This window comes from Meriones unguiculatus, chromosome 6, assembly GCF_030254825.1.
Source record: "Meriones unguiculatus strain TT.TT164.6M chromosome 6, Bangor_MerUng_6.1, whole genome shotgun sequence".
NCBI lineage: Eukaryota > Metazoa > Chordata > Mammalia > Rodentia > Muridae > Meriones > Meriones unguiculatus.
The window spans coordinates 31,726,272-31,747,100 of record NC_083354.1 but is presented as its reverse complement, the minus strand read 5'-3'; the positions used below and the strand labels follow the sequence as shown (position 1 = coordinate 31,747,100).

Genomic DNA, 20,829 nt, shown 5'->3' with positions numbered 1-20,829 from the left:
CATGTGGCCCTCGAGTGTGGGCAGGCCTTTAAGAGCACACGGGTGTTCAGACAAGGACTGGGAGACCCACGCAGACGGGATCCCCACTAGCCGCTCTGTCAGTCCCAGAAGGTAATCAGCCAGTGGCGTGGAATCTGGCCTTGTTGGAGGAAAAAGATCCAGAGAGAGTTTTGTGTTTACTTCTTTGAGAGTTTTCTTTCCTCCAGAGGCTTCTGCAGAGACGCTTAGCAGCTTCCTGCCCCTCTGCAGGAGCTGTGAAGTGGTTCTTCTAATTCATATATGTTTTTGTGGTGAAACTGACAGCAGTTTGCTGTGGTGAGAATAGAATTTTTAAGTTCATAGGAACTAAATATCAGTTGTACAGATCCAAAAGATCTTATGATTCTGTTCAGCTTCATAATGGAGCCTTCCAGAAAACCTATCAAACTGAGGTCCACGGTCAGGGAGCCAGAGGCCCTCACAGAGCTTCAGGACCAGGGTAGGGCCGTGTCAAAGAAACGCTCAGGAAGAGAGTAAAACGGTACCAAGGGAAGCCAAGAGTAGGAACTCGGGAAGTTTTGCCAATGAAGTATCACGGTTAATAGTGTAGAACCACTTTTATCGTAGGGGTGGGGTAGACATCGCCATCCCAGCACTCAGGTGGCTGAGACAGGATTGTGAATTCAAAGGCTAGCCTGAACTACATAACAAGACTGTGTGTCAAAAAGCTCTGCAGGGGCCCTTTTGAAAGCGGTGTGACAGTGTTGGTGTGCCGAGGAAAGCACATCCTTCCCTGTGTGAATGACCACGGCTGCTGGCTCATGGGCTTACAGAGCTCTTGAAACGTCACCTTTCAAGGCACCGCTACATTATTTAACGTTGTTCTGTGCCTGACGTTTGTCCTTTTAGGAAGAATTCTAAAACATTGCTTCCGCTTCGTTCTGGCCCATGAACATGAATCTCACGTGGTTGGGAGGCAGGGCGGCCCCGGTGCCTGGACCATCTGGGCATTCTCAAAAGCAGAGAAGAACCTGCTCGTGCGCTGTGGCTCCCTGCAAGCCTGTCCTGAAGACGGCAGGTTTGCTTTGCTGGATAGGAAAGGTTGCCCCTGGGTGCCGCTGTTGTGCATGGCGGGCCCCAGTCACATGACAGCGGCTTCACATCCACAAGGTCAAGCCCAGGAAGAGGGGTATGCTTCTTCCACCCCAGTTCCCTACTTCCCACAGAGTATAGGAGGCACTCTGCCCTGTGAGGGTGACGTCCCTTTGTCAAGATTTTCAGATACATTGGAAAGAACGTTGACAGTTTTGGATTATTTATGTGATTTTTAAGACATGACTTGGGCTGAAGCTGTGGTTCTGTGGGTGGGGCATCTCTTCAATGCGCATGAAGCCCCAGGTTCCCTGGTGTACCCCTGCAGTCTCAGCACGCAGGAGGGACAGGCCGGAGAGCAGAAGTTCAAGGTCATCCTTGGCTACACAGTGAGCTAGGCAGCTTGGGACACTGCCCCTACCTCAAAGCAAGACATAGCTTGAGAGTGTGTCAGGACCAGTGTTTCCCGGTCCTCAGAGGTCTCTGAAATAGCCTGGGTTTGGGTCACATCTCAAGACCCCAGTTGCAGCCAAGGGCTTCAGTGCCTCCATGGCTCCTTGAGGGTTCCCTAAGGACTGGACTGGCTTCTAGGGTGCCTCAGAGAGGAAAATGCTTACTCAGCATGCTGTCAGCATGCCCCTCCCCAGAGGACTGAGAAAAGGAATGGCTGAATGGAACCTATGTCCAATGCGGCTGTCCAGTCGGGCCCCTTCCTGTGACCTTCAATCTCTGCAGGGCCCCTGAGCTCAGCTGAGCAGCTCCACCCACCACACTGCTCTCCTCTCAGTGACAGTCCTGGGAGGCTTCAGTGCTCTGTAGGGCAGCAGCCTCCCTGGTTTATGTAGCTCAGCCCCCCAACCTTGTTGGAGACTCAGGTATGTGCCAGGGATGACAGCCACCGTGGGGCCCAGGTGCCTCTAGGCGGAAGCAATGCAGGCTGCATCAGCAAGCCAGGAGCAGCGTGGGCCTCAGCCTGCCCACGCCCTCCAGCACAGCTGGGTGAAGGGCGTGTGTGCCTGTGGCACACTAGTCAGCTGTGGGTCCCCTGTAGATCCCTGGTAACCAAGGCTGAGTTGACTTTAAAGCTCGCCAGTGCTTATGTCCACATCAAAACCTGTAGACAAAGAACTAAATGTCAGGATTGGGGCTGTTAAAGAGAAATCCGTGTCTCTGTGAAAAGATCAACACTCCTGGTGGTCAGCTGACCACGCAGGGTTAGCGCAGTGGCACTGGAGGTGCCTGTCTTGCCCAGTTCCTAACGGTGACCTTGAACCTGCTTGACACCTGCTGCTCAGCCTCAGGCTGTGGTCAGGTATGTCTGTCCGTGCCTCCCAATGCTGGAGGCCCACAGTCAGGCCGAGGTGAGTCGGGGCTTCATCAGGAGGTTGCAGTGGTCGTTCCAAGGAACGCCATCCTTTGCACCCTCAGAACGAAGCCTGGGAGGTAAACAGTTTGAACTTGCCCCTGTGCTGGGCTTTGTGCTTCGGTGTGCGGCGTGGCCTGGTGACTCCGGTGCTGAACTCAAGACCCAGCTCTGCCAGGCGTGTTCTCTTGCTTTCAGAGCTGTGGCTCTGGGCCCTTCCCCGGGGAAACTCACTGTCTCTGTTGTGTCCCAAGGAAGGGAGGCGCAGCTGCGTCCCGGCAGCCCGTGGTGACCCCGAGAGGCCGAGCTCGCAGACGTCCCAGTGGTACTGTGGAGGGGCCGCATCTCAGCTTTGGCTCTTCAGACAATCAGTCCCCTTGGTCTTCAGAGCTGTCCATTGCTCCTGGGGAGCGGGCGTGTGAATTTTTAGCAGCCTTTTCTTATCTCCCAAACCCATTTGGAGGTGATGGGTTTTACTTCCGATGATTCACCTCTGTCTCTAGAATGTCCTTCTCCCAGACTGCACACCTAACGGGCTGGGAGGGGCAGCCACACATCGTGGCCACGACCTCAAGCGGGCTGCACGTCAAACCTTAATCCTGTCTCGTTGGATTCTTGTTTGACTGCCACCCGCTTCTACCATTGAGCTTTAGTGATCTGTCGACTCCTTTCCCTCTCTGCCTTTCCCAAATAACCCTCCTCTTGGGCTTCCTGTTGGTCTTTCTCCTGGGCTTTGTCACCATCCAAGACTTGTGATTGTTTGGTCGCCTTCTCTCCATAGCTTGATCCATCTTTTGTTGGCTCTCTAGGCCCTTTCTCAGTTACGGCCTCAGGACCCACCGTAGCGATAAAGCCGGGGTTCAGAGGCGCTTGCTGTGTCTCATTGCTGTGTGTCACTCTGTGCCTCCAGCTAAGCCTCTGCTCCTGGTCCTGTGCTGGCCACTGCCCAGGTGTCATGGGCCCTCTGGAACACAGCTGGCTGGCCCGGGTGTCCCAGGCCGTCTGGGACAGAGCTGGGTGTGCCCACAGACACACTGCCTTCGCGCTGCCTCCTGCCCCCCTCGCTGGTTTGCGCTCTGGCTTTGTGCCCCTGCTTTTGATCTGTGTCTCCAGCGTACCCCGACTCGTCCTTTTTTTTTTTTTTTCTTTTCTTTTTTTCTGCTTCATTTGGTTTCTAGTTTTCATTTAAGACATAGCCAGATTTTTATTTTTTTTTTTCCTTTTCAAACGACCAAGAGAAAATGTACCATGGGAGGATTCTCATTGAATCTTCATGGCCGTTGAGTCTCTTGGCCTCTGAGGTCTTGAGTCTTTTCCCAGGGGCTGAGCTGTGCAGGGCCGCAGGCTGGGGGCACGTCCAGGACTCCATCATGCGTGTGTTTGATGCACACACTCCACACCCACACTTGTTTTTCTCCCCCCTCCCCCGATGCTCAAGTTATGAGTTAGGACGACCGTGGCAGTCATGACGTCTTAGACTCTCAGTCCCTTGCTGGCTCTCTGGTGCATGGTCCTAACACTCCTGTGATTTGCTTTGCTCCACCCTGTCCTCAGCTGCCCTAGCAACAGCGGTCTCGGAGCATTCAGAGGAGGCCATCTTGTCTCAGGTCGAGCAAGAATGGGTGTCGTAGAGACTGTGGGAGAGACAGCTGCAGAGTGTGGGAGGGGCGGGGGGCTGACCAGACTGGCTCCTGGAACTCCCGTACGCTGTTGGGGCCGCTGAGGACACCCCCGCCCTGACCATCGCTGTGGACAGTAGTGGAACCAGCTTCCCTGAGCCCCTTTGCTGTGAATAGAAGAGGGGGCCGCGTGATCTTTGCCCTGCTTCCAGGAACCACGCGCCTCTCCTGCCTGCTCCACCGCTTCCCCTGGGCAGAACATTGGCACCTGCTTGCCAGTGTAAAGAAATACACAGCAGTTATGTAGGAAGAAAGCAGATCTGAGCTCTGAGGAAAACTAAAGTTACCCATGAAGGCCTCTTGGGAACTGGGTTCCGTTCCCGGGAACTGGGTCCACTACTAGCCTAAGAACTCTGATGGGGAGCCCTGTCCGGACTAGGCCGGAAGCTGGGATTTGATGCTCTGCAGACTGGTGCTCAAAAGCGTGGTTGTTTTTGAGGGGCCACCTCCAGCCAGAACATCAGTGTCTCAGCCTCCTCGCCCAGATAATCAGACGGGGTCGCCCTCATTGTTCACGGCAGCGGAGGGTCCTGCTGGGTTTCTCCTCCGTCGCGCTTTTCCCGGATGCCAGGAATGAGTCTGTTCTTCTCCTCCTCCAGCGCACCACCCCGGGAAGTGCATGTCACAGACCAACTCCACCTTCACCTTCACCACCTGCCGCATCCTGCACCCTTCAGATGAGCTCACTCGGGTCACGCCAAGGTAAGGGGCCCTGGCCCTGGGGTGGGTGGAAACGGGAATGTCGTTTCTCACAAGGAAGGTCTGATCAAAGTCAGGGGGTCATCGAAGGCCAACCCCAAGCCGGGTGTTGGCGCTCACCTCTAATCCCAGGATTTGGGAAACAGAGGCAGCTGGATCTCACGAGTTCAAGGCCAGCCTGGTCAACGTGCTGAGTTCCAGGACAGCCAGAGGTAGCCTAGCCTGCGTGGTGAGGTCTTGGCCAGAGAGACTGTTCCCGTTTCAAATGCCAGGTAGATGGAGCCTAAGGAAAAATACCTGACCTCTACCATCTGTAAACACACAGGTGCTCCTATGCCCACACCTGTGCGTGCGCTCCTACACACACACACACACACACACACACACACACACACACACACACACACACACACGCACAGAGCCAAATCCATTAGGCTTAAGAGTCTTATGGATGTTTGTAGCCACCTATCCTGTCTGTCTTTCTGAACCTTGTTTGTTCAGATTCAGGGTCGGCAGGGGCCTGGAAAACCTGCGTTTGCCGCCCTCTCTGCGGCTGTAGTGTGGATTCTCACGGCTCTCCTCACCTGGCTGAGGCCAGCATCTCCCCGGGCCCTGGGGCTGAGTCGGCGGGATTGCAGTGGAGCATGGAGTTCTTTCACGGTAGAGTGAGTGAGCTCTATAGAAGCCTTTACCTCCCTGGAGCTGGCTCAGGAACCACACGTCACAGCCAGACTATAATGGCCAGTGTGAAAAGGCTCTTTGGCAGAGCCACATGCCCACTGTGGCTTGCTTCCCTCTGGTTACCATCTGGAGAGATGCTGGTCTGTTTGGCTTCCCTTCTCACCTTCCAGGGAAAATGGAGAACGGTCTCTTACCACACAGAAGAGTGACACACACACACACACACCGCCACGCACACACACCACTTTCTTTGTGATACAGTCAAGTAAGATCCCAGAGTTGATGGATGGAGTCAGGGAGGGAGGGGAGAAGGGCCAGCTCAAGGGGAGCAGCCACCCCAGGGAGCACCTTACACTGAATAATTCTCCACAGGTCTGGTGAGGATGGCGATGAAGAGCTGAGAGGAGATGTAGGGCAGAGAGTGAGCCCACGGGCGAGGCAGGGGGTGAGCACACGGCCAGCGGAGCCTGCCCCTGCAGGGCCATGCCGGTGGGGCTGTGTGTGCGATGGTGGCTGCCACTAACGCGGGGACGGAGGCTTTGAGGTGTCTCTGTGCTGTGCCTGGTTAACGTGGCCTTGACCATGTCTAACCCAGCTAAACCCCAGACCAGCCGAGTGTCAGCACTAATGAAGGTCTAACCAAGGGTCTCACCCGGCGGGATCCCTGGATCTCTGCTTCGTTCTGTGCCTTGCCGCCCCAGGAGATGCTGATTTCCAGGCCATGACTTTGTTGAGAAGAGGTTGTTTTAAAGTCACAGGGCGTTCCTGTCCCTTGTGAGGCCAAGTGACTAAATGTGTGGTTTTGGCTGAAGCCACAGGCCACAGATGGCCTCCTAGTGTGTCCTCCCTCAGAAATCCGACGTGGCCATGGTGGGGACCAGGAAAGCCTTAGAAGTCAGGAGTAGGTGGTCTGTCTTGACAGAATTGGGAAGAAAACAAAAAACTAAACAAAACGGCAAACCTTTGCAGGGACGCCTCACCAGTCACCCTTCAGGTCTAGAACCTTCCAGCAACTGTCAGCGTTTACGGCACCCTTCCCTGCAAACCCCGCCTTCTCACCCCAGGAGCTGCTGTGGTCCCTCCCAACGCCGTGCCGTCTCCCCATCCTGATTTCTGTGACAATAGCTGTTGTGTGGTTCCCACTCTGTGTCCAGCTGCCATGGGGGAGGCCACCTAAATGTGGGGCTGCATGGCGCCTCTAGCCATGGGGGGAGGGCTTCTCTCATCATTCCCAGCACCTTCTCCGGAATGGTCTGTGTTTCCCCGTCCTTCCAGCTGGGGTACCTGGGCCTCCCCTGAGCAGCCTGGGGACAGGTTTCTGACTAAGTCCCGGGAACCGCCCAGCTGGCCTGCCTTGAGGGAAGCTGACGTCTAGAGCCGGCAGCCACTGCCGTGGGGCCCGTGAGGCGGCGGCAGTAGGTTCTCCTTGGTCCTCTGCCCTCTCTCAGAAGCAGGGCAGGGCTCCCTGAAAGGCAGCTTTGTGAACACAGCGTGCTGCTGCCCCTGGCTGCCTGGACCACAGTGCTGGGACTCACGGGTCTCCATCAGCCGGCCGTGGCGGACGCCAGTCCTCCTGTCCTTCGGGTGTCAGACACGCCGTGGGCTTTCACCTCACAAATCCTAGACAGACCGGTCATGTCAGAGGAGCCTCCTGCCTCTGCCCACCCTATCCCAAGTTGTTCGGCAATGGGAGGAGGGAGCTAGAGCGTCAAGGGCCGAGTGCTGGGCGGCGGCCATTTTTGCTGCTCCTACAAGCTCGTATTCAGAGCCTTGGTTTCCATTTTGACTCGGGAAGGTCAAGGTTTGGAAAAAGAACTGTTTTGTGTAATTTGGTTGTTAATGGTTCTGCCCTGACAGTAATGGGGCCCCTTCATGTGTGAGTTCAAACCCAGGAGAGTCCACTCACTAGCCATGTGTGACACTGAGTAAGCCAGCTGACCTTAGAGCCCGCTTTTTTCACACACGAGGAGGTAGCTCTCTGCACCTGCCGGGGCTGGGCAAAGGGCCACGTGCAGCTTCGGTTAACCCTGGAAATGAGGAGCAGATGCAGACAGAGGCACCTGGGAGCAGGCTGGGGTGTCCTCTCCCACCCCACGTTCCTGCATGCCCTGCAGGAGGCTGGGCCGCTCATCCTCCAGGGATGTCTTTCTGATGAGTCACCGTCCCCTCTTTTCTTGCAGCCTTAACTCGGCCCCGGCTCCAGCTTGTAGCAGCTCCAGCCACTTGAAATCCACGCCAGTGGCCACACCATGCACCCCCCGGAGACTGAGCCTGGCTGAGTCCTTCACGAACGTCCGCGAGTCCACAACCACCATGAGCACGTCCCTGGGGCTCGTGTGGCTGCTGAAGGAGTGGGGTATCTCGGCAGCTGTGTACGACCCCCAGAGCTGGGACAGGGCCGGCAGGGACTCCCTCCTCCACTCCTACGCCCCTAGGATGGCCGTGATCCCGTCCACGCCCCCAAACTCCCCTCTGCAGACGCCCGTGGCCTCCCCGCCCTCCGTGGAATTCACATGCACAAGCCTGAGCCCTCCCTACAGCAACTTCCTGGCCTCCAAGCCTGCCAGCTCCATCCTGAGGGAGGTGAGGGAGAAGAAGCGCGTGCGGAGCAGCGAGAGCCAGACGGATGTGTCCGTCTCCAACCTGAACCTCGTGGACAAAGTCAGGAGGTTCGGGGTGGCCAGAGCAGTGAACTCAGGGCGAGCCCACATCCCCACCCTGACTGAGGACCAGCCCCCGCTGTGTGGAGCCACGGGGCCTGCTCAGGCTCTCGTCCCTGGGGGCCCGCTCCCTGAGGGCCTGACTCTGGGGTGCCCCAGTGGCATCCGGCGGAACCGCAGCTTCCCTACTATGGTGGGGTCCAGCGTGCAGATGAGGGCCCCCGTCATCCTCACCTCGGGCATCTTGATGGGTGCTAAGGTCCCCAAGCAGAGCAGCTTGCGGTGAGGCCAGGGTCCTGCCTCCAGATCGGCGTCTCCTGTCTGCTCCCCGCCTCCTGTGCCCTCCGAGGACTGCTCCTGAGTTAGATCAACCTTGTGCCTCGTGGGGAGAGCAGGACTCCGTGCAGTGTGTTCACAGGACGTGGGGACAGCGCATCTGCTCTCCTCCAGTCCACAGGAAGCGACAGCCCTGCAAGGCTGCCCTCCCGTGCGGATGCCGCCTGAGCTCACGGGGAAGGTGGTGTCCTTCCTTCCTTCCTTTTAAGAAGCATTGAAATTCCCAAGGCTGTTCCTATCCCATGGATAGGGATCTGGTGAATTCTGCGTCAGACAGTCGGGTGGCACATCCAGCCACCACGCGGCCCGGGCTCCCTTGCCCCGCGGCGGCCGCCCGCAGAGCTCCTGGTCGGCAGGGAGCTGTTCTCTCTGTTGTCGGTGGCATCACGCTCTGTGCTGCGCTGCCCCGATGACTGTCCGTCCTTCTCCTCGTCTCCGACTCGAAGTCACCCGGGGTTCGTCATCAGCTGCCGGGCGCAGAGCCTGGCCCGAAAGAATGTATTTACACCCCGATGCGCCGCCAGGCAGCCCCTCTGCGTTCGGTGTGATGGATTTTTTCCATTTCTAAACATTTTGTTTGCAGGGAAGTCTCAGTGCTGGCACTTTTTCATGATGTTCTATGACACTGAAATGCAAATGGCGCACACACTAATTTGCTAATGATATAGCTCATTTCTGGGAACCAGAGTCACAGCTGGGTTGATGTCTGACAGTTATCCCTGTAAGGATAGGATCAAGGGGAAAGGGGACAAGATCGTTAAATCCGTACACAGTGGAGGGGAGGAGCCGAGGCCGCCGAGGTACTCAGCATTGCATCATGAGTCAGGGCGAGTCAGGCCTGATGGCTGCTCGCCCCTCTCCCCTGTGAAGGGAGCTCAGGCCCCATGTTAGAGCTCTGTAGCCATTCCCCGGCTGCATTTAATTCTTGTTTTAAAATCGGAATAAGTTTCCTCCCCTTCCCCCAAGCCCATGGTCTCCTTATCCCATTTCTGCCCATAGGAAAAGATCAAAGGTGCTTATGGCTGGAAGACGTGTGAGCAAGTGAGTGGCCTGGGCCCGTTGCTGTCACCCACTCAGTTGTGGACTTTTATTTATTATCTGTGTGCTGTATTTTAATCAGATGCCGTCTCCTTTCCAGCTCCAGCCTGTGTGTGTGTGTGTGTGTGTGTGTGTGTGGAGAGAGAGAGAAAGCCCAGCCCAGGCATCTTATTTATTTTCTTTTGTCTGAGGATGGCTGTACATCTGTGTCACCTGACCACCTGTCCCAGGGAAGGACAGCGTCCTGTGTACAAGAAGTTGTCAGAGGGACCCTCCCCACCCCAGCAAGTGTCTTTGAATTGAGTGAGGGTCACCTTACGTCCACCAAGGATGCTTTGAGAAGGTCCCCAAGCAGCAAGCTTCAGTCCCACTATTTCAAACTATTTATTTTCCAAGCACGAGTGTGCTGGCTCGTCCTCCTCTCCGCTCTCCTGTGTGGCCGGAGAGCGCTCACCCCAGTAACGTACCTTTTTATTTGAATGTATTTTAAAGCAGTAGCTAGAATAGCAAGGGAAGATGACAACCTTGGCTCTGAACGGACCATGTCACGGGTTCAGAGGAGCCGCCCGTCTGCGCTGGAAACACCATCGTCTAAATGGCACTTCTGAGGTCGTGGCACTTCATATAGTTAGCAAACCGGCGATCAGCATTGAGCAACCACGCCCAGAATGCGTGTTGTAATGCATCAAGATCAATAACAATTTATTCACTAATGGACATCAATAAAACAAGCTCAAAGGATGGACACCTTTCGTCTTTCACTTACTGTGTCTGTGCATGGGGATACGCACCTGAGTGCAGTTGTTCTTAGATGCCACGAGAGCCCAGTGTGTGCCCTGGAGCTGGAGTCACAGGCAGTGTGACGCCAGCCGACACGGGTGCTGGGAGCCAAACTCTGCAAGAGCAGCGAGGGCCACCCCTCCGGCCCTGATATAGCCTTTTCATCAGGAGGTTCACCTCGGAAGAGTTGAAGGTGTTTGGCTCTTCGGGGGCAATAAATGAACGGGGTATCTCACACCATCCCTCTCCTGTCCCCTCCCAATGTAACTGTGCTCCGTGGACAAGTTCCCGGCCAGATGCTCTTTTCAGGGCTGCACACTGCTCCACTGCTCCACACACATCCCTCCCTGTGAACACACACGTGCTTCTGTGAGCCCCCTCCCTGTGAACACACCTCTGTGAGCCCCTTTCCTGTGAACATACACACCTCTGTGAGCCCCTTCCTGGGAACACACACACTTCTGTGAGCCTCTCCCCGTGAGCACACACGTGCTTCTGTGAGCTCCTTCCTGGGAACACACACACCTCTGTGAGCCCCTCCCCGTGAGCACACACATCCTTCTGTGAGCCAGTCCCTCACAGTTGGTCACAGAGTGAACAAAAGCTTTCCTTGTGAGTGATTTCCCACACAAGATAGCACCAGTGTGTCAACGGACAGGGCTGTAGAGGAAGACACACCAGACGGTGTGTGAGGAGGGAAGAATAAACCCACCCTCTGCAAAACCAGTGAAACAGGGAGACACCGGGGCGTGCCTTCGTGGGTATCAGGGACACGGAGGGGTGCCTTCCTGAGTGTCAGGGACATGGGGGCGTGCCTTTGTGCGTGTCAGGGACACCATAGAACGTGTGTAACATGAATGTTAGGAGCATTGTGTGACATGAATCCTAGTTCAGGACACTGCAAGGGCAGGGCATCACGCACGTTAGGGACTGTTCAGGGTGTGACATGAATGTTAGTCACAGGCACTGGGAGCGGAGCATCTCGATTGTCAGGTTCAACTGTTTTGACAATGATGGCCTTGAGCTTGCCGTCTTTGGCCGCCTCCACCTTTTTAATTGTGAGGAGGGGATACTAGCTTTACCATGCGGCTGTGAGTCAGGGGCGTTTATCTGAGCAGAGGAAGCAGCTGGTGAGGGGCAGAGTCTGAGTGGGGACAGCACAGCGGCAGGACGGTGTCTGCTTCCTCCTTGCTGTGACCTAGACCTGACAGGAAGCAGTTCAAGGTGGGGAGAGCTTATTTCAGCAGCTCAGAGTACAGTCTGTCTATCGCGGGAGCCTAGGAGACACCATCACACTGCTGCTGACAGGGAGTGAGGCTGCACTGGCAGAGCTCAAGGCTCATCCCGGAGACACACTCCCTCCAGTGAGGGAATCCCACGCTTAAGGCTCCTTCACAACCTTTCTAAACAGCACCACCAGCAGGGAACTCAGTGGGAGGCAGCTCACACTTAAATCATAAGAGAGCAAATGTGGGAGGGAGGGATCTCAGCCCCCACCCCACCCCCCGTGCTGCCTTAGGCTCCGCCCCTCCCTCGTGTTAAGCACACCATGGTGCAAGAGGGCATATGGCAAACCTCCAGCAGTGGAACAGGAAGTCCCAAGTGTGGAACAGGAAGTCCCTGCCAAGCTGCAACTTAAGAAACGTTCATGATAAGTCAGTATGATTTTTGGATAGAACAGGGGACCCTCTGAGTTGGGTCCACATGTCTGTATCCTTTTTTGTTCTCAATTCTTTGAGAATTTCTCACACTGTCTCTTAATCACATTCACTGGCAGCTCCATAACTCCTTACAGACTCACCTCCATCTCCCAAATCCGTATCCCACCCCCAGCCCCAGTTGTTCAGCCTGAGGACAAGTGGCCCTGAAGAGGCCAAAACAAGAACCAGGAAACAACGTTCTTGGTTTTTAGCTCCGAGGAAAGAAAAGGCTAAGCACGCAGTTTGGTGTGAAACCGGACGTGGAGGGGAAGCCCGCTGGAACCATCTTTCATTCTCTGCCAGCACGATGCGTGCCCCACTCTGCCCCTCCTAGGCTTGCCTACTGATCATCCATGACAAGAACTGAGCAGGCAGGGGTCTTGCAGCAGAAGGAAGGAGCTGGAGAGGCCCCAGTACTCTATGCATTGGAGACTGGCAACCCCACCTTTTCCGGTAGTCTGAATTATGGGAAAAGCCTGGGATGAGCCTTAGCCTCCAAGGACAGATGACCCAGTGTTACAGGGCGAGGAAGGAAAATGTCACACTGCCCATCCTAAGACTCACAGGGCCAAGGCTCCACGGAGCAGCGCAGAAGGAGAAATGACAGCAGCTAGGGCTGAGCGGAGAAGTGTCCGGCCCCACATACAGCCCGGGAGCCTTGTGGATGACACCACAGAAAACAGTTCAGGCCTCCCCGGCAGCGCTAGCAGCGTGAGTTCTATTCAGGACCTAGGTACCATCTGGGGAAGGCTGGCAGAGGGAGGCATCAGAGTGAAGCCTATAAGGGATTAATTCAAGATCCTGGCTTACAGAAGGAAATGGTGTCTACTATGGCTGAGCCTTTGGTTCCATCAAGCCGAAAAGATTGCCAGCAGAGGGCGCTCGGAGATAAAAGAAGGCCTTCGGGCACTGGGCCTGGTGATCATCACCAGTTCAGCCCTCTGCTTTCCCCGGGAAAGAGGAATTGGGAGAAGGGCAGGCTCCTCCCAATTCCCTTCAGGGCATCACCTGCAAATGGGTGCCTGGGTTCAAGGCTGGGGAAACACCAGGGGGTGGGCCTGGCCTCTCATCCGTGTGTTCTCCTGATGGCTCTACCTCCTTTCCAGACATCCCGAGGCTGGGGTGGCTGCCCTGGGGAGCCTCTAGTGGCCGGTGGGAAGGGCAGCGGGAGTGAGTAAAGCCAGGTGAGTCATGAGGCCAGTGCACGTTCTCCAAGTCAGCAGTGGAAAACGGCAAAGCTCAGCGGGGAGGAAACGCTTCTCGCACACCCCAACACACCCGGGTCATTCAGGATCGACTTAAAAATAACCGTGAAAATGTCATGTGTTGCTGAGATGCCATGTAAAGTCAGCTTTAGTGTCACCTTGACACAACCTACAATCATAGTCTCATTGAGGGATTGTCTACGTTAGGGTTGGCCAGAGTGTGTGTGCGCGCGTGCGCTCGCTGGGGAGAGGATGTCTTTTTTGGGGGGGAGAGGATGTCTTTTGGGGGGCGGAGGATGTCTTTTTTTGGGGGGGAGGATGTCTTTTTTTGGGGGGAGGATGTCTTTTTTGGGGGAGAGGATGTCTTTTTTTGGGGGGAGGATGTCTTTTTTTGGGGGGAGGATGTCTTTTTTGGGGGAGAGGATGTCTTTTTTTGGGGGGAGGATGTCTTTTTTTTGGGGGGGAGGATGTCTTAATTAAGAATGACCCGACCCCCTGTGGGCAGCACCATTCCCTGAGCACCAGACCTGATTAAGAATGGAGACAATAAAGCAGGCGTGCGGGTGCCGGGCTGGGTCTCTGCCTCAGCCGGGCATCATTGAAGCCAGGTGGGCTCCTGACTCGTCCACTGGCTCTGTAGACCCCATGGCAAGCCTTCCCCGTTCCCTTTGTTCCTCTTTCACCCCACTCTGCTAAGCAAATGCCTTCCCCCTCTTTTACAGTGAAAACAGAGGCAGCGCACAGGGCGGCCGCCAGCTTCCTGTGACCAGACCCACGAGCTTGCCGAGGACAATCCTTGATGTTCTCGTCAGTTTTTATAAAGGAAAAATATTCTCTGTCAAGATTCGACCCATTTCTGCATGAATTCTGTGAGTCTCTTCCTCTCCCCATCTCCCAGGACCCTATTTCATCTCTTGTAGCTTCACTTACCTGTATTAAAAACAAAACAAAACAAAAAAAAAACCTTTATGAAGCATTTAAAGTTCGAGCTAAGAGCAGGACAACAGAAGGCACACTCACATCAGCTCGGCTCCCAGCTGCAAATGCAAAAAAGTCTGCGTGGGTGGGTTAGAGCACCGTTTCTCAGCCTACGGGTTACAATCACCCGGGGTCAGTGACCCCCTCACAGGGGTCACCAAAGACCGTTGGCAAATACAGATACTTACATTACAATTCGTAACAGTAGTAAAATTACAGCTATGAAGTAGAAACGAAAATGATTTTATGGCTGGGGGGACCACAACATGAGGAACATTCGGAGGGTGAGAACCACTGGGCTAGAGATGCTCTAAAAGGCTAATAATTACATCAAAGAGTCTCCCAAACACAGAGAATCAAACTTCGTGGCGAGGGAGGAAGGAGCGTGCCACAAGATGCCACCACCAGGAGACCATTGGCCCTGCAGCCCAGACTGCTGACAGAGGAGTCCAGGGTCTCCACCTATGGCTGGGGTGGGGCGGGCATTCTCTAAGCCTATGGCTGGGGTGGGGCAGGCAGTGTATAAGCCTATGGCTGGGGTGGGGCGGGCATCCTATAAGCCTGGCTGGGGTGCGGCGGGCAGTGTATAAGCCTATGGCTCAGCTTCAACAGAAGGGTAAGGGAAGTGGGGAAATTTCTTCAAACAAAACTGCACAGGTGACCGCCAAGGGGGCCCTCGGGGCATACAGGAGACATCCAGTGTGTGTCTTGTTCCTTCTCATCCCTGCCTGGGTGCGCAGCTTTGAGACGTGTTGTGATAACACACTTGTGGGAAAAGAAGGGAAGGCAGTCACGCTGATTGCGAGTGCACTGTCTCTCGGCCATGTGAGCCAGTTCCCTGGGGTCTTGCCTCTTCCTGTCCCTGTCCCTATCCGTTAGCATCCATCGTCCCAGCTGTCCCTGCTCTGCCGCAGGGTACAGTTGCCCTGGCTCCCACCACCGGGTGCCACTGTTGCACAGCAGTTCCTCTCCGCCTGGGCGACAAATTGTGAAAGGGAAGTGAAGCAGCAGGACATTTCAGGTGTTTATAAGGAGGTAAAACAATGGGGCTTCCCAAAGGGAAGTGTGGTACTCCACCCTGAAGGGAAGCTAGTTAGGACAGGAAGTCCCTGAAACCGAACAGATTCACTACACTCCTCCCCAAGAGCATGTGAGCCTGGAAAGACCGCTGCAAGCCCCTCTCTGTCAAGCTAAGCTTCGCAGGAGAGGCTCAGAGCAACTGAGGTGCCCGGGAAAGACGCACTGCCAACCGCCAACCGCCTGCCCCTGTGCAGTGAGCTCCAGGCTCCCAGCTGTGTGAGAGTAACCACGCTGGGGTGGGCTGCGTGATGCAGCTGTCATTGAGTCATTTCTGCTCCTGTGAGTGACCTCTCACCCTTATTGCTGTAAGTGAGCCCAGTGAAATTCATTGGTCCACCAAGTTGGTCTTCGGCATTCCAGCACACAGGTTTGTCGTTGGTTCCCCAGCTCCTGAGGTGAGGAGGTGTGTTCACATCTCTCCAAGAGTGTTACACAGCCCTCCTTGTGGAAGTACCATCCAGGCATCGAACTCTTCTTGGGACTCTGGGCTGCCCCTTCTCAAAACAGCTCCATCACCCACCCTCATTTTATTAGCTCCCCACCAAGCCCCACAGAAGAGGGAGCTCGGGTTCCTGCCCTATTCCAGTTGTGCTATCTGAGTGTTCCAATTGTGCTGAGCGTTCCTTGCCAGTCTTACAATACCCACGTGCTCTAGCTGGCAGAGTCTCAGGGCTTGCCACTTGGCATGAGGTCCTAGGTCTAATCCCCAGCATTGCAGTGAAAAAAAAAATTCTCTACATCCCATTTTGTGAGGAAACTGGCTTCTAGCTAGGTAGCAGTTGTGACTTAATTTCCCTGCCGCTCAGGTCACACCCACCTCTTTGTCCTCAGCTGACCTGATCTCTTGCCTTTTTGGGAGCAGAACAATTTTCATTTCAAAAGACCCGAGTCATGCAGAGGCTGAGGCTCTGGCGTGTTACCATCATGTGTCTTTAAATGATACAATACCCCAGGGAAAGGCTAGTGGCTGCTCCTTGCAAGGAGGCAAGTGTGCAAACAGCACAGAAAGGTCAAGTTCTCTTCATTTTTATTAAAAAGCGAATTCGGCGCTGGGTGAGGTGGTGCATACCTGTGATCCCAGCACTGGGGGAGGCGGGTCTTTGTGAGTTCAAGGGCAACCCCAGTCTACAAAGTGAGTCCAGGACAACTAAGGCTATGCAGAGAAACCCTGTCTAGAAAACAATAAAAAACTCAAATGTGTGGACGCAAGAGCACCAGTGTGTGTTTGCGAGGCCACAGGTTGGTGTCAGGACTTCTTCTGTTCTGCCCAGTTCACAAACCCCAAAAGACCAGGAGTAAATAGACTCCACTGTAAATACATGAGGTTTTTAAATGTTTGTATATGTGTTCGAACACGGGACGCAAACCTCCTGTGAAAACAGGCCAGGAATGCGGCCCCGAGGTCTAGGGGTACAGAGTTTTTAAAGGGAAAAACGCAAGCAGGGACTTACAGGCATTGGCGTTGCATGAGTGGGTAAGGGAAACTGACTTTTGAGATGATTGGTCCACTCGAGGTGCCAGGACTACAAACAGTTCTGGCCCGGTCGTATGGGCGGATTTCCTAGCAACTGTATAATTAGTGGGTGGAGAGAGAATGCAGTAAGGCCAGTTCTTCCCCTCAGGGCATTACTGGACATGTCTCCACCTAGCTGGCCTTTAAAGCAATATCCACTTACATTTAAGTCTTTGGTCTCTCTTCCCCCCCTTCTCATAATCATTTGAAGACCCAATCTTGGGTCTTCCAAATATGACCCCTGGAGTCAGTCCTCCAAATTTACCTTTCCATTATGGGATCTGAGTACCATTAGCTATATTGCTCTCAAGCATTCTTTCATGAAAGCCATCATGTGATTTAAAATACAAGGCATAAAGGTAAAAAAAAAAATCAAAATGAGTAGGGGTCCCTTCAGGGTGGATATAAGGGTAGTAAAGCCGTGTATTATACTATTATACCAGGATTTAAACCATCCTCTGGAATCTTTTCTCTCTAATATCTCTCCAGGATGCAATACTAGTTCCTACTCCAGCTAAGCAGGTTCCCAAGATAATAGCTATTGTCAGGGGGCCCCTTTTGACTTAGCATTTCAGCCTGCTAGGTGGGATTTTGGGCCAAGTCCCTCGTCTTCTAAAATTGCTTAAGTTCTGACAATAGGACCATTCACATCAGGGGATAGAAAGGCTGAAATGCCAGTCAAAGGCTGGGCAATGGGGCAGTCCTCAGAAGCATCTGGTTAGTTGATCCAACTGAAGAGACAGGGAGAGATCATGTCAGTTTCCAACAAGTCCAGATTTCAGCTTGCAGTCCATAGCTGATCCCAGAATAGAGTCAACTAGGTGAAAATCTGCTGAGACGAATTCAGACTAGAAGTTAAAATTTGACTATTAAATGGGAAAAGTGAGTAATCCCAAGACCAGGGGAAAAACTCATCTGGGGTCCATTTGAGCTATTCCAGATCTCATGACTTTTTGGTTTCCTGAAGCTCACATGAGAGGAAATATATATTAAAAAACAAACAAACAAACAAACAAAAAACCTCAGGAAAGTTAACATATCAGCAAATCTAACATAACAGCATTCTGTGAGTAACAGGTAAAACCACATCCAATGGAATGAGCGTCAGTTCTTCCTAGCTGTTGGTTTTTATAACCTTTATAACCTTTATAAACAATTTAAGTGTGTCCACGGTCTGAAACTCTACACCTTTTCTGTGGGCACAGCTGCTGGTAATCAGCCACCAGTGGAGCTTGGCCACGTTTTGTACAGTCAGCATCTACTTTTAGCCCCCATCTCCATGTCACCCTGGAAAGTCAGGCAGAAATACATTACTGGCTTTAGTGCAAAACCCTGGATGCTTGGACTTTCCTTAACAAAGCAACTAGAGGGAATAGGTTTAGGATATTCCTGTGTCAAAGTCTGCCTCAGAAATGGCAGATATTATAAATACCATACTAAAAGTCATGGCTTTGGGGTCAGATCTACACATTAAACAGATGTTTTTAGCATGATGAGAAGCACCCTTAAGTCTATCTCCAGAAGCCAACAAAGGAAATTAAAAATCTCAAGCTTGTGACTGAATAATAAGCAGTCAGTGCTCCATCAACTTATCAGAACTCTATTGATCAACATCAAACCCCTGAACTTCTGAAATCTTATAACAACATAAGCACAACAATAGCAGAGAGGAAGGAAAAATCTAAAATATCTCCCATTTTCAATATGCCTTAAATAATTTTTATATCATTACAACTCACATTCATATACCTTAAAACACCTACTGAGACTCTCCAATCATTCTTGCATTTACTAACTTGGAAACATTTTCCCAGACCATCAGACAGCATTCTCTAGATTCTCATAACCTAAACTCCTATATCCTCAGACCCTACATAAACTCCATATTTTCCTATCCAGCTATTCACCATAGACACAGGCAACTAACATGAAGCCTGTGAACAAGGCAAACCTGTTTGCCTTTTAAAATTAAGGATCTAGTACCTAGTAGTTCTAACTAGCTAATGAACTGACCAATGAGCTAACAGTGGATCCAATTGTCAGCTCTTCATCGGCAAAGCTACCGTAGCTTAGCCGTCAATGTGATCAGAGACCTGAGAAGGATAAATTATAAGCTAAATAAATGCAACAATCCATGTGCCAATCAAAATTACAGAGATGCCTAGTTAGTCCATCAGCTAGGCAGTGTCCCTGGTTCCTGTGGTCTCATGGTATCATGAGCAGAGGTGGTCCAGCCAGGCACAGAAGATGAGAGACTGCTTCTGTGGAAAACTGAACACGAGAGATTGACCTCACCTCCTGCAATGTGAAACAGTGACTCTCCAGGTGTCCACAGCTTTGTCCACAGTTTAGGCTGGGCCCTAGCAGTGGACCAGTTGGGGCAGTCTTGCCCAGTGGTTAGCATACCACAATCCAGAATCACAGTCATCTGTCGCTATGACCAAATCTTCTTGGAGACCTGGGGGGAGCTACTGCCAGGATTTTGGGACTCTCTGTCACAATAAGCTTACACATGTTAAAATGCCATATTCATCAGATCTCTGACAAGGGCCAGCATATCTGAGTTACTCTTTATCTATCTTTATCATCCGTTCTAAACTGATATAAACTATAAAACAGAATGCTATAATCTCTAATGCTGGGATATTCTTAGATGCATGTTTTAGAACTATATTTCAAGTAGATCTACATAGGCAAACTTCATTGATACCCATCCAAGGCTTAACCTTAAAAAAATCTAAACAAAGAGACTAGGTAAAGCTCAATCTTGTACTCAATTGCAGTCTTTAGCATAACTTTAAATCTGCTCTTTCTGAACTAAAATCAAAGCAAACCTTTTGATCAGATACAATTCATAGAGAGGCTAGCAAATCTTGCTGATCCTACCACACTGAATTAAAACTGAACAACAAAAAGCTTAAAGGACCAAAGCTGGACTCAGCACTAATCAGAGAACTGAACACAGCTGGCAGCCCTAAACAAAAATGGCAGTAAAACCATGGCTCCACCCTCTATCCTTGAACCAACATGGTGGCTAGCCACGTGTTACCACGGGCTGTGGCTGACAATATAAAACATAGCCATTAGGTGTTGCTGATGGCATTGCTACCTCTCATGGTACAGCAAGCTCTGTGGAACATACACAATTTCCCATAACCAAAGGTTCTAACATTGTAACCAAATAAGTTTTAGACCCAACTACATAACAGAACAGCACAGAACAATTTTAAACTATATGAACTATTCTGGCCACACCAAACCTATCAGCCAAAATTCTTCCCCCTTTAAAGAGCGTAAGAAAATATTTTGCACTGAAGAATCATCTGCCTTTTAAATGAAGAACAACATATTTTACAGTTCTTTCTGAAATTATATTTGCAGGTACCAAGAACCAAAGCAAATACAGTTCATATGCCTCTGGCTCTCTATGTATACACTGACCTTTCATAACATTCTATATACCTTCAGGTTAGCTTTTCCTAGCTCCGTTCTTCTGGCTTAACCAGACATTCTTTCCTTAGACAAGCTATTCTTTTCTTTAATATCCTGGTCTCTTGCTTTTCAGACAACATAAAACTCCCATCAAAATCCTTTCCATCCTGACGTGATCCTGTTGGAGCCCAGTGTGGGCTTATTCCACAATTTATTTTTTATAGGCAAAGCAAAAACAAGTCACATCAATACAAAAAGAAGTTCTGGAACTGCCAAACTCTTTTTCTAAAATTACTTCCCTGTAGCAGATATGGTCCAAAGTCACATAAACAAACTTTAAGGAACTTAGAACAAGTTTTAAGGAATTTAGCGAAACTTTCTCTTTTTTGTCTCAAGGTGAAGGCCAGGGTGAAAATATGTTTTTTGGTAAACAAAGCAGGTTAACAAACAAGTAGCTCTCCACATGATACACTGTAAAAACTAATTTTCTCACTTGTCTCAAACTTTATGGCTTGGTTTCATTTGGTAAAATTAATAACATAAATACCAAAATTTTTTGTTCTCCCCAAAGGATTGAGAAACTGTGCCAAGTTTTTTGTTATGCTCAAGCTCAT

At 52.0% G+C, this 20,829-nt stretch overlaps 1 protein-coding gene across 10 annotated transcripts in view; it reads left to right on the top strand.

Annotated features, from left to right (window-relative positions):
- Trak1 (trafficking kinesin protein 1) overlaps nucleotides 1–10,272 on the top strand; it is a 95,352-nt gene extending 85,080 nt beyond the window's left edge. For all 10 annotated transcript variants that reach the window (XM_021647412.2, XM_021647407.2, XM_021647405.2 and 7 more), the window contains 2 exons: nucleotides 4,713–4,815; nucleotides 7,674–10,272. In XM_021647412.2, coding sequence (XP_021503087.1) covers nucleotides 4,713–4,815; nucleotides 7,674–8,439 — 869 coding nt within the window. In that variant the 3' untranslated portion in view covers nucleotides 8,440–10,272. The remainder of the gene's footprint in view (nucleotides 1–4,712; nucleotides 4,816–7,673) is intronic.
- The last annotated feature ends 10,557 nt before the right edge of the window (nucleotides 10,273–20,829 follow it).